General features: G+C 45.8%; 1 protein-coding gene across 2 annotated transcripts in view; it reads right to left on the reverse strand.

The window, feature by feature from the left end:
* Window positions 1-13,068, reverse strand: part of TUT4 (terminal uridylyl transferase 4) — an 83,432-nt gene that overhangs the window by 17,829 nt on the left and 52,535 nt on the right. For both annotated transcript variants that reach the window (XM_075067613.1, XM_075067614.1), the window contains exons 16-20: window positions 5,392-5,495; window positions 5,165-5,222; window positions 4,954-5,057; window positions 4,218-4,307; window positions 867-980 (exon numbers count right to left, since the gene is read on the reverse strand). In XM_075067613.1, the coding sequence (XP_074923714.1) occupies window positions 867-980; window positions 4,218-4,307; window positions 4,954-5,057; window positions 5,165-5,222; window positions 5,392-5,495 (470 nt within the window). The remainder of the gene's footprint in view (window positions 1-866; window positions 981-4,217; window positions 4,308-4,953; window positions 5,058-5,164; window positions 5,223-5,391; window positions 5,496-13,068) is intronic.

The raw sequence follows: 13,068 nt of genomic DNA on the forward strand, positions 1-13,068 counted from the left end.
GGTTGCACTCAGCTCCTTTTTCCTATTAAATTTCTAAATTAAAAGAGACCATACCTGGCCTCACCGATCATGACTTTAATTTAGATAGGCCAAAGGGAGACTCAGCTGTTACTTAAATACAGCCCCAGAAGTAGCAATTACCAGATCATTAAAGTAATGGCAATGAAGTAATGGTCTCAAATAGAGTGACTCAGCCAGAGTTCCTCTTTTATGGAATGAAGAAAAAGGTAGCTAGATCTGAGAATTACTCCTATCAGGGAGCTCTAGAGAATGTCAACATTTCAGGGAAAGGCAGATGGCTGAATAAGTGCAGTTTGCCTGACCTTAAATAGTAATGGAGGTATATATCGTTATTTTATTAGTAAAATTTCTTAGCATTTATGTAACACTATCTTCAAAGCGACAGAAACATTAATTGTTCCAACACCTTAACAGGTAGGATCATAAACATCACCCCTCTTTTGCAGATGAGGAAGCGGAAGAGCATTTGAGTAATATGCCCAAAGTCATACAGCAAGTCAAGAGCAGAGCTGGAATTAGAACTCAGGACTTCTGACTTGGGCCATCATTACATCTCCTTGCTGACTGAGTCCTCTTTATGTTGATGATACAAACACTGTAATTTGACCAAAACCCAAGAAAGTGAATGCAGTAGCACATAACCAGGTCCAAAATACATTCCTGGTTTTGCTGCTGTTTTCTTTTTAAGTTTTACTTACATTACAAAGTAGAAGTTAGAAAACGGATGATGAAAAGAGGCCCAGGATTTTCATTTGCACCCCTTACCCTTAGGGCAAAAAATTCTCAAATCTGACTTGAAAAAAACAATGCCACTTTTTCCATTACATCTTTTCCTGAAAACCAACCTCCTGAAGAACTGGGATAACTGGGGGATTTCTCTGTTGCAGAAAGTACAACACCATCAGGATATACGCATATGAAGATAGGCTTCCTCTGGATGCATCTCCAATGTCGCAGCGCTGGACAGAATAGATTTTGAAGAAAGCACTGAATGAAAATTAAACGCCATGGTATTTAACTCTGTAAACTATGGCAATGAACAAAAACTCAATTACTATTTCAGAATTAAAAACTGTTTAATCAAGCCTGAAAGAGAAATGTTGACAAATTTAGAGAGAGACACTGTCAAGCAGTTCAGTAACAAAATTTGATCAATTCATAAAGCTTCAATGATCTGATGGGAAAATGTCTTCCAAATCCTATGGCTCAAATTTTCCAAAGCAGCCACTAAAGCTGTGCAGTTTTTGATATCCAGCTCAATTTAGTTCCAAGATTTCAATGTTGTAAAACCAACGTTTTCCTAACCTTATGTTAACAAAGATGGTTCCATATTTTTAGTTTTATTTTTAACTTAAAATTTTTATTTTAATGATTTTTATGTGAAGTTAATTATTTTCCTGTGGTATTTGCAACTTTCTTAATTGTTACATTACGCTAGTGTATAATACCCCCTAAATGTGAAACTAACTAGCCTACTTTCAGTGCCGGGGCTCTATGAAATACAATCATCACGCATAAATGGTGAATTACCTTATTAAAACCGAAAAATGTACAATTTATTATGGTTTTATTAGTAACACAGATATGGACATAAGATTTTCTGAAATATACCATTTTTAATCTGGCAAATTCCCTTTAAAATATTTTTAAATATAAATTCTTGCATTACTGTAAAAAAATCTTTTTTACCTATATTTTAACTGTAACTATTATCAAAATGGAAAACATTTATTAACTGGGTCTGGAAAAATGACAGCAGTATTTTGTGCTACTTACTGACCCCTGTGCTCACGTACTAACACATAAATGTGCTTTTAAACTCTGTTCCCATGTCTAGCATACAAATAAGTCTTATTGGCAGTTCACTTTACTCAAAAGACATACACACAATTTTAACAGAACCGAATTAGGTAATGTAATTTAAATGAAAATCCAGGATTATAACTGGAATGCCCTTATTAGGGCTGACAATTAATTGCAGTTAACACCTGCGATTAACTGAAAACAAAATTAATTAATCGCATACCTCTGGGCGGGGAGGAAGCATCCGCAGCAGGGAGCTGAAGCCCCAGCCCCAAGCTCTGGGGATAGCAGGAGGCTGAAGCTGCAGCTCCAGGGGCAGCGGGAGGTCAGAGAGGACTGAAGCTGCAGCTCCAGGGGTGGCAGAAGCCACAGCTCCGGGGGCAGTGGGGATGGGGGCCTGAAGCCACTGCTCCAGGGGCAGCGCGGGCCAGAGTCCCGCATGCCAAGAGGGGCCGAAGACCAGCGCCCCCCACCCTGAGGGGGGTTTAAACCCCCACACTGAGCGGGGCTGAAGGTGTGGAAGGGGGAGGGAGGGAAAAAAAATTTTTTAGTCACAAAAAGTTTGAGAAACATTGCCATAGAGAACAGAGGCCTGGCAAATTCAGCCTCCCTGCACCAGCCTCTCCTCCCCTGCCTCATGTCAAACACCTGAGGTAAAATCCACCCTCCCTTGCATACGAGGGCTCACTCAGCTAAAGGGAGTTAAGTAAAAAAAAATAATTCTAATTATGTAAATTCAACTTTCATGATAAAGAGATTGCACTACACTACTTTTATGAGGTGAATTGAAATACATTTCTTTTATCTTTTTTACAGTGCAAATATATGTAATAAAAAATAATATAAAATGAGCACTGTACACTTTGTATTCTGTGTTGTAATTGAAATCAATATATTTGAAAATACACCTCTACCCCGACAATGCTGTCCTCAGGAGCCAAAAAATCTTACCGCGTTATAGTTGAAACTGCGTTGTGTCAAACTTGCTTTGATCTGCTGGAGTGCGCAGCCCCGCCCCCCCAGAACACTGCTTTACCGCTTCATATCCGAATTCATGTTGTATTGGGCCGCATTATATCGGGGTAGAGGTGTATAAAAAACATCCAAAATATTTAAATAAATGGTATTCTATTATTGTTTAACAGTGCAATTAAAACTGCGATTAATTGCAAATCATTTTTCATCACTTGACAGTTCTAGTAAATATTAATTCAAATTCATTGTCATTAATAACACATCAAACCTTCCACTATCCCAATTTTGACAGATAGGGAAACTGAGGCAAAAGGATTTAAGTGATTTGCAGGCCACAGGAGAAGTGTACGAGCCAAAAAAAGTCAGGAATTCCTGGCTTCCAGTCCTGGGCTTAGACACATCCCTCTCTCAGCTCCCGTTGTGCTCTTCCAAAGAATGTAAATATAGAGTTTAATCCCAACTTGAAAATTAATTATCAGCATAAGTAATAATACAATGGACAAATGACTGTCCCATTCTGGATCAAAGTCAGAAGTATATTTCAGTTATCTCAAGGGACAGCAGTTCATTAACAGCTTGTATTATGGTACAGCTCTAACGCAATAATAAAACAAATTCTGCTAGTCTTTTCATGAAAATCCATTCATGTCGTCAATTAAATAATGTAGAGCAAATAAAGAGATAGTGTTTCAGTCAACAAAGAGGCTGCATGCCAAGTCATTTACAGAGCCACATACCATTTATCGCCAAGATCTCCCTGCACAAAAAAACAATTTCTATTATGCTTTTCTGCAAGATTATAGGAGAAATAAATATTTTTTTAGCTAGAAAAATTACCATCTGGATGCACAATGCATTCGGATTCCCAATTATATTGTTAAGCTTTTTTGTTGGTGTAGCTGGCTTGAGTTCAAGAAATTAAAACCTACTTTTTCAGAATATCAGCTTTCCATCAAACACAAACGTTTCAACAGCCAACAGAGAGCATTAAGGCCAATTTCTGCTCTGGAATATGTTTGCAACTTCACTGGCTTCAATGGGAACTCACCATACATACCTCAAGGCAAAATTTGGTTCTAAGGGCTTGTCTACATGGAGCAGCAATGTGCTCTAGAAGGGTGTGATTTCTAAAGAATACTAGGGAAGATTTAGTTTGTGCCAGAAGGGTCTACACAGGACACTTAGTGCACTTGAGAACTCACACCCTTCTAGTGCACATGTATAGACAAGCCCTAAGGCTTGAATATGCCCATACACAAACACTCAGGAGGTAGCATCTTAATTCTCAGATTAAGAAGATTCTGCTTGTCTCTTTTCTAGCTGGCATCAGCATCATGTAAGCTCTTTGGGATAATGACACAGAGCAGAGTGCTGTACAAATAATAAATAAAGTCATGTTGTACTGTATCTTATATTACCTTAGCAAAAACTTTCATTGTATATCCCAAATATTGCACTCTAGGATCAATAGCTGCATATGTAGCCAGCATTCTTGTGTTATGCTGTGCCTGGAAAACAGACAATTATTAGACAATAGTTTATAGTTTAATATGGTATAGCTTGCAGTTCAGTCATGGGGAGGTAGAGAGCCAAAATATCCAAGGAGGCAAATTCTATGCTCAGTGACACCTATGCAACACTTCAGAGTGGTTACAAGAACACAATTAAAGCCTGACTTCAGACCAGTTTATTTGTAAAAATTAGCACCTGAACACACCAGCTTGTTCAAAGACGGAATCACTCAAAAACTGAGTGAATCTGGGGCAAATCATGGCCCCTCCTTTGCTGGTCTGGAGAGGCCCATGGCAGGAGAAGCTGTTTGTTTCCACGGTGTAAGGAGAGAGCCAGAAATTGAAGGACAAAAAGGCTCCATTAAGCTGAAAGGCCACAGTGACTCTGCAGCTCAAAAAAGGAAGGCCCCTCCACCACTGTGCCACAAAGCTAACCAACTCCCTGGGCTGAGGATTTGGGGTTATTTGAATTAAAATATGTAAAAAAATTGGATATGGTATTTTTATTTCTGATTCAGAATTATTCCCTAGTAACTTTAATGCTATCTCCATCTTTTAGATGTCTAAGTATTACCATCTGTAGGTAAACTTTCCAAACAATCCTGCAAAGTATGCATTAGCTTTTACAGAAAGAGACACTTACTAGCGTATTGTATAAGCTGATGTCTCCCTCTAAGCCACTCCGTCTGTGTTCAAATTTTACTATAGGCACTTTGGCTGTTGTTATAGGCAAGATGTTTTTTAAACCTGAGGAGGCAGGATAAAACATTTCCATAAATATTAAAACATACAAGCAGATACATGTAAATATAGTAAATAGTAAATATCATGTAGAGTACATTTAAAATACTTACCTGGATGCTTTTTAAGAATTTTTGCCAAACCTTCAATTATTTCCTTACAATTTAGTTTCTAGAAAAATAAATAGGAAAATCTGAGCAATGAACTATGTATCCTTGCCCCACAAACTGAACAAATATTATATTTCATGGAGTAAGTGAATGAAGGATCATAAATCTTTCTTCATTTTAAGCATACACAATGTAATTGCAACACATATTTTCAAATATTGAACTCCCACCTCTGCATTTTCATGGCCTTCCAAGGTCATGCAGATATCTAGATCACTGTCCCGGAATCCAAATCCATTTTTTGAAGAGCCAAATAAGCACAGTCTGGCTTTATCTAACCAAAAGAACAGACAAAAAGTGTCACCTTTTTTGTAATATCTGTTGGTACTGCTTACTACAGGAAATTGCTTATTTGAGATAAGAGGCTGGACCCAATTTTGAATAATATATTTAATGGTCTTTTAAATCAGTTTCTATTGGACACCTCTGACATTTCATGTCAGACAACAGAAGTAGTTGGTACATTATTTTAATTTCTATGTGCAACTGATGAGGAATTAAAATGCAATTTTTTGATGTGCCTCCTGTGTTAGGGATTCAGTAACTAATTATTACGTACAAATTTGTACATGCATTAATTGCTTTTTTACAGTACAATACAGTTTTAACTGTTTTGAAAAGTATAGAAATACATGCAAAAAAACCTAGTAATAATACACATTAATAACACAGATACTAAGGTACAGCTATTCGTACTTGATTCTTTGTGATTTTTTTGGTTCACTTAACACTTCAAGGTTTTGCAGTTGTAGGGATATAGGCTCACATTAAACCAAGGTGAACTATGGTTTTAAATTGAGTTGGGATATTAGCATGAGCATTAGGCTCAAAGCATGTGACCAAAAAGAATGAGATCATGAGAAAGAAGTTATTGTGTTAAACTGGCAGTGACCATTTGAAATAGCAGTGTTATCTTATTTAAGGTTGGGCTGCAGTAAAAGAAATAAAACAAGGTTAACTGGGAACCAAGCACAGTAAATAATTGGCTACGTAACAAACTGCTTCATCTGGCTTTAGGTAAGGTCCGATAATTGGCAATGACATCCTTTGTTTATTAATGGGTATAAAAAGGTAAACTCAGGAGTTCATTCCTACTACCTGTCTGACCAAGTTGGAGCTGACAATATAGGTTTAAGCATCCCTGGGTTTAGCCCATTTGGAAGTACTTTGATCAAACAGCTTATGAATGGTTTGATACTCTTTGGATGTACTAAATTGCTTATTTAGGCTTTATAGGCATGTTTAGAGCAACTATATACATATTATTTGGGCTTTGGATGTAATAAGGGAATGTAAGGTTAAATTGGTGTTGTGGTAATAAATACAAGTAATAACTCTGTATAAATCATGATAATTCCAAGAACAACATGAAAATTCCATTGTCTGTTATTAGGAAAGTTTGGTTGATTGGGATGTTTCTCTGTGCCCATTAACCATAGTCTATGGTACAAGATACAAATAATGAAGTCAATGTAGTTTCTGAATGAAACTTTTTATTTCCACTTTGGGGTATTCATTTCCAGTTTTGTTTGAAATTTATTCTCACTCACATATTAATTAGCATGGTAATATAATTGAGAAGGATTTCTTTCTGAAAGACCTCTTTTAGATCACTGTGATTTGTTCATTTTGAAATCAATGATAAGAAAAAGATGGTTACTCACCTTTGTAACTGTTGTTCTTCGAGATGTGTTGCTCATATCCATTCCAGTTAGGTGTGCGCGCCACGTGCACGTTCGTCGGAAGATTTTTACCCTAGCAATTCCGGTGGATCGGCAGGTCGCCCCCTGGAGTGGCGCCGCCATGGCGCTGGATATATACCCTGCCGACCTGACCGCTCCTCAGTTTCTTCTTGCCGGCTACTCCGACAGTGGGGAAGGAGGGCGGGTTTGGAATGGATATGAGCAACACATCTCGAAGAACAACAGTTACAAAGGTGAGTAACCATCTTTTCTTCTTCGAGTGATTGCTCATATCCATTCCAGTTAGGTGATTCCCAAGCCTTACCTAGGCGGTGGGGTCAGAGTGAGATGTCGCAGAGTGTAACACTGCAGAGCCGAAGGCTGCATCACCCCTAGACTGCTGAACCAGGGCATAGTGGGAGGCAAGGGTGTGGACCGAGGACCAGGTAGCTGCGCGACAAATTTCATGAATGGGCACGTGAGCGAGGAAAGCAGCCGATGAGGCCTGAGCCCTGGTAGAGTGCAGTCACATGGCTCGATGGGATGTGAGCCAAGTCGTAACAGGTGCGGATGCACAACGTTACCCAGGAGGAAATCCGCTGCGAAGAGACGGGTAGGCCCTTGACACGCTCAGCCACCGCGACAAAGAGTTGGGGGGTTCTGCGAAATGGCTTTGTTCGCTCGATATAAAAAGTGAGCGCTCTATGGACGTCTAGGGACTGTAGCTGCTGCTCCCTGCGAGACGAATGTGGCTTTGGAAAGAAAACAGGTAGGAAGATCTCCTGGTTAACATGGAAGGCTGATACCACTTTGGGGAGAAAGGCCAGATGTGGTCGCAACTGCACCTTGTCCCTGTGGAACACAGTATATGGGAGATCTACCGTGAGGGCCCGCGGCTCTGAGACTTGTCTCGCTGATGTGATGGCCACCAGGAGAGTGGTTTTCCATGAGAGGTAGAGAAGAGGGCAAGTTGCTAACGGCTCGAAAGGGGCGGACATGAGTTTGGCAAGAACCAGGTTAAGGTCCCATGTAGGGGTAGGGGGCGGCGTACCTGAGGGTAAAGGCGCTCTAGGCCATTAAGGAATCTAGACACCATCGGGTGTGAGAATACCAAGCAGCCATTCTCCCCTGGGTGGAAGGTAGAGATGGCCGCCAGATGGACCCTCAGAGATGATATCGCTAGGCCCTGCTGTTAGAGAGACCAGAGGTAATCCAAGATGCTGGGAATGGAGACTTCAGTGGGAAGGAAGTTCCACTCCACGCACCAGCACGCGAAACGCTTCCACTTGACCAAATATGTCACTCTAGTGGAAGGCTTCCTGCTACACAGAAGCACCTGTTGCACTGGGGCAGAGCAACGCAGCTTAGACTGGGTCAGCCACTCAGGAGCCATGCCATGAGGTGGAGGGACTGAAGGTCCGGGTGATGCAGTTTGCCGTGGTCCTGAGTGATCAGGTCCAGGTGAAGAGGCGGGGGAGAGGGTCGGCTATGGATAGGTCTAGCACCATGGTATACCAGTGCTGCCGAGGCCACGCTGGAGCTATCATGATTAAGCGGGCTTTGTCCCTGCGTACTTTCAGTAGGACCCTGTGGACGAGCGGAAACGGTGGGAAGGCGTAGAGCAGGTGCGTCATCCATGGCATAAGGAAGGCGTCCGCCACTGAACCCGGTGAGAGGCCTTGAAAGGAGCAGAACATCTGGCATTTCCTGTTCCCGTGGGACACAAAGAGGTCTATCCGGGGAAACCCCCACTTCCGGGAGAGCGAAAGAGCAACGTCCGGGTGAAGTGACCATTTGTGGAAAAGGAAGGATCTGCTGAGGCGATCCGTCAGCGTGTTCTGAACTCCCGGGAGAAAGGACGCGATGAGGTGTATAGAGTGGGCTCTGCAGAAGTCCCAAAGTCGTAAGGTTTCTTGACACAGGGGTGAAGATCTCGTGCCGCCCTGCTTGTTTATATAGTACATGGCCATTGTGTTGTCGGTGAATACTGACACACAACGGCCCTGTAAGTGCTGTCAGAACGTCTGGCAAGCGAGGTGGACCACTCTCAGCTCCCGTACGTTGATGTGGAGGTCAGCTCTTGAGATGACCAAAGGCCCTGGGTGCGTAGATGTCCGAGGTGAGCTCCCCAACCCAGGGATGATGTCTCCATTGTCAGGGACGCCGAGGGCTGGGGCAGATGGAACGGGAGCCCTGCACACATCATGGAGAGATCCAGCCACCACTGTAAGGAGTCTAGGACGGTCGCGGGAACGGTGACGACCATGTCCATAGGATCCCTGGCTGGTCAATATTGTGAGTTGAGCCACGACTGGAGGGGCCAGAGGCGCAGTCTGGAGTAGTTCGTTACGGACGTACAGGCCACCATGTGGCCCAGGAGAGCGAGGCAAGTGCGCACAGAAGTCAACGGCGCCACTCGCAGTCTCTGGATGATGGTTGCCATAGTCTGGAATCGTGGCAGTGGTAGACAGGCTTTGGCAAGAGTGGAATCCAGGGTGACGCCAATAAATTCTATCCTCTGAGTGGGGATCAGAGTCGATTTTTCTGCATTGATCATTAGACCTAGATGTAGGAAAAGGTCCTTGACAATGCGGATGTGACTGAGGACTCGCGCCTCGGAGGTCCTGTGGATGAGCCAGTCGTCTAGATACGGAAACACATGTATCCGTCTGTGGCGGAGGTGGGCGGCGACTACAGCCATACATTTGGTGAATACTCTTGGGGCTGCAGAGAGGCCGAACGGGAGGACCGCGAACTGAAAATGCTGGCGGTTGGCCACGAACCGGAGGAACCTCCTGTGAGGTGAGAAGATGGCTATATGGAAGTAGACATCTTTCATGTCGAGGGCGGCATACCAGTCTCCAGGATCCAGGGCTGGGATAATGGTCCCCAGGGATATCATACGGAACTTCAACTTCATCATGTATCTGTTGAATTCCCGCAGATCGAGGATAGGTCTGAGACCTCCCTTTGCCTTAGGGATTAGGAAGTAGCGGGAGTAAAACCCCTTGCCCCACTCGTGCTCCAGTACCTCCTCTATGGCTCCTTTGGCGAGGAGCGATTGCACCTCCTGTAGGAGGAGCTGCTCGTGAGAGGGGTCCCTGAAGAGGGACAAGGTAGGAGGGTGGAAGGGGGGGTTTGAAATAAATTGGAGGTGGTATCAAAGTTCCAGCATGCGTAAGACCGAACAATCTGATGTTAGCTGGGACCACACAGGAAGGAAAAAGGAAAGACGGTTGGAAAAGGAGGGGACGGATCCTTTAAAGAAACTGGTACAACGCCCTCGGGTGCACCTTCAAAAGGAAGGCTTTGGCCCTGAGGAAGGCTTGGAGGAGCTTTGGTTTTGGCCCCCTTGGTTGCCCGATTGCCTTCAGCGACTGGTTCTACCTCGCTGTCTGGCGAAGTCTTGCCTCTGCCGGGGCTGAGGGTAAGGGTGGTGCGGTTGGGGCCAGAAGGGCCTGCGCTGAGTCACCGGCGTGTGCATTTCTAACGAGCGCATAATGACCCTGTTGTCTTCTAGGCTCTGCAGCCTAGGGTCAGTTTTATCTGAAAACAGCCCTTGACCCTCAAATGGAAGATCCTGGATCGTGTGTTGGAGCTCCGGGGGGGAGGCCAGAAACCTGCAGCCACAAGATACGGTGCATAGTCACGCCAGAGGCCAGAGTCCTGGCAGCTGAGTCCGCGGCGTCCAGAGAAGCCTGGAGGGAAGTTCTTGCCACCTTCTTTCCTTTGTCGAGGATGGCCAAGAACTCCTGCTGGGCGTCTTGCGGAAGCAACTCCTTGAATTTATCCGCTGCCGCCCAGGTGTTATAACTGTAGCGGCTAAGGAGAGCTGGCTGGTTGGACACGCGGAGTTGAAGAGCCCCTGCCGAATAGACTTTGTGCCCTAGCAAGTCCATGTGTCTTGCCTCCTTTGATTTAGGGGCTGGCGCCTGCTGACCATGGCGTTCCCTCTCGTTGACCGACTGGACAATGAGGGAGCAGGGAGGAGGATGGACATAGAGATAGTCATAGCCCTTGGAGGACACCATATATTGACACTAAACTCCTCGCGCCGCCGGTGGGACAGAGGCCGGAGACTGCCAGATCATAGTGGCGTTGACCTGTATGGTCCTAAAGAAGGGAAGAGCCACTCTAGTGGGGGCATCTGATGACAAAATGTCCACCACTGGGTCCTGTACCTCCGGGACCTCCTCGGTTTGCAAGTTCATATTTTGTGCAACACGCCTGAGGAGATCCTGGTGGGCCTTGAGGTCAATTGGTGGAGGGCCAATAGAAGAGGTTCCAGCTACAGCCTCGTCAGGGGAGGATGAAGAGGAGAGACCTGGAACCAGCGGATCTGATGAGGATTCCGCCTGGTGGATCGTCTGCATCTCCCCAGGGATCTGGGAATCCTGAGGCTGGATCAACCCTTCCTCCATAGGAGGAGGAGAACGGGTGATCGTGGCTTCCGGTACCTGGTGTTCTGAGGTGGTCAAACACGATGGACCTGGTTGAGAGCCTTGGGCCCAATGGTACGCCTAAAGCATCCAGAAACCCCATTGCTGCGGCCCATGACCTTGAGGTAGGGGCTCCTGAAACAATACAGCAGGCAGATCGGTGTCCGGGGCGTATGCACTGTCCGCCTGAGAGGACACGGATGGGTGCCGGGACGGCCAGGGAGGAGCCAAGTGAGGCTGGTATGAGTCCTTCGCTCTTGTCGCTGGAGATCTCCTCGGTGCCGGGGATCGGTACTGGGAGCCATAGCGGTGCCGAGAACGAGACCGGGACCTGCAACCAGCACGGTGCCGGGAGGTCGACCTGGATCTCGACGGCCTGCGTCGGGACTGGCTGCGAGAGTCTCGGTATCGGGAGCAGTGCCTAGAGCCGGAGCAGTACCTAGAGTACTGGGCAGGACGAGAGGTGGATCGGTATTGCGACTGTGACCGGTACCGCCTAGGTGAGCGGTGCTGGGACTGCGAGCAGCGTCTCGACTGGGACCGTCCGTGGGACCTCAAGCGGTGCCAGGACCTGGATCAAGATCGGTGCCGGCTTGTCGAGTCCAGCGAAAGAGGTCTCATAGAGGCTGGCTTGCCTCTGGAATGCAGTACCCGCACCGGCGGTGCCAGGGGTTGAGGCATGGCAGACTCAGTCATCGCAATAAGGTCCCTGGCTGAGGTGAACGTCTCCGGTGTGGAGGAGACCGTAAGCTCAACCACAGGCCTCTGAGGAGAGCTCTCAAGGACCAGACTCGACGGTACCACAGTCGTCGGTGCCGCAGCAGGAGTAGGTGCCGGGCGATCCGAACGAGTCTGCGTTGCAGGCATGGTGGGAGCTGAGAGTCTTCAATCAGGTCCCTGTGCCGAGGTGTCTTGGCGGAGCTGGTGCGGTCCGGTGCCAGAGGAGCACTGTCAGCACTTGGTGCCGAGGACAGAGGGTTCAGGGCTGCCTCCATAAGGAGAGTCTTTTAGTGAAAGTCCCTCTCCCTTTTTGTCCGCAGCTTAAAGGCCTTACAAATGCGGCACTTATCGGAGATGTGCGATTCCCCCAGGCACTGTAGGCAAGAGTCATGGGGATCGCTTGTGAGCATCGGCTTCTTACAGGCCGAGCATGGTTTAAATCCAGGTGAACCGGGTATGGGCCCCGGCACCGAGTGCAGGGAAGGGCTAATGCCCGAACCCCGCTAAACTATGTACACTAAGAACTATAAAACTAATTACACTATAGACTAATTAACTATATAAAACAAGAGATCAAGTGAACAAGGAGAAGCTAGGGAAGTGGAGGAAAGCTAAGCCGCGCTCCACTGTTCCAACAACCGACACGGACGGTAAGAAGGAACTGAAGAGCAGTCGGGTCGGCAGGGTATATATCCAGCGCCATGGCAGCGCCACTCCAGGGGGCGACCTGCCAACCCACTGGAGTTGCTAGGGTAAAAATCTTCCGACGAACGTGCACGCGGCACGCACACCTAACTGGAATGGATATGAGCAATCACTCGAAGAAGAACTATATTTATTAGCTCATGGCTGCTTTCAAACCTTTGATGGAATCAGAAACCTTCAGTCTTAAGTTTCTGTGACAGAAAGATAGTGCCCTCAATCCTCAGCTGTCACCAACAAGCATAGGGCACAGCTCAAGGGTGGAGCTGCAAAAGAAACATTAACAGCTACCTGATCTTGGGGC

Source organism: Chelonoidis abingdonii, chromosome 7, assembly GCF_003597395.2.
Source record: "Chelonoidis abingdonii isolate Lonesome George chromosome 7, CheloAbing_2.0, whole genome shotgun sequence".
NCBI classification, from domain to species: domain Eukaryota; kingdom Metazoa; phylum Chordata; order Testudines; family Testudinidae; genus Chelonoidis; species Chelonoidis abingdonii.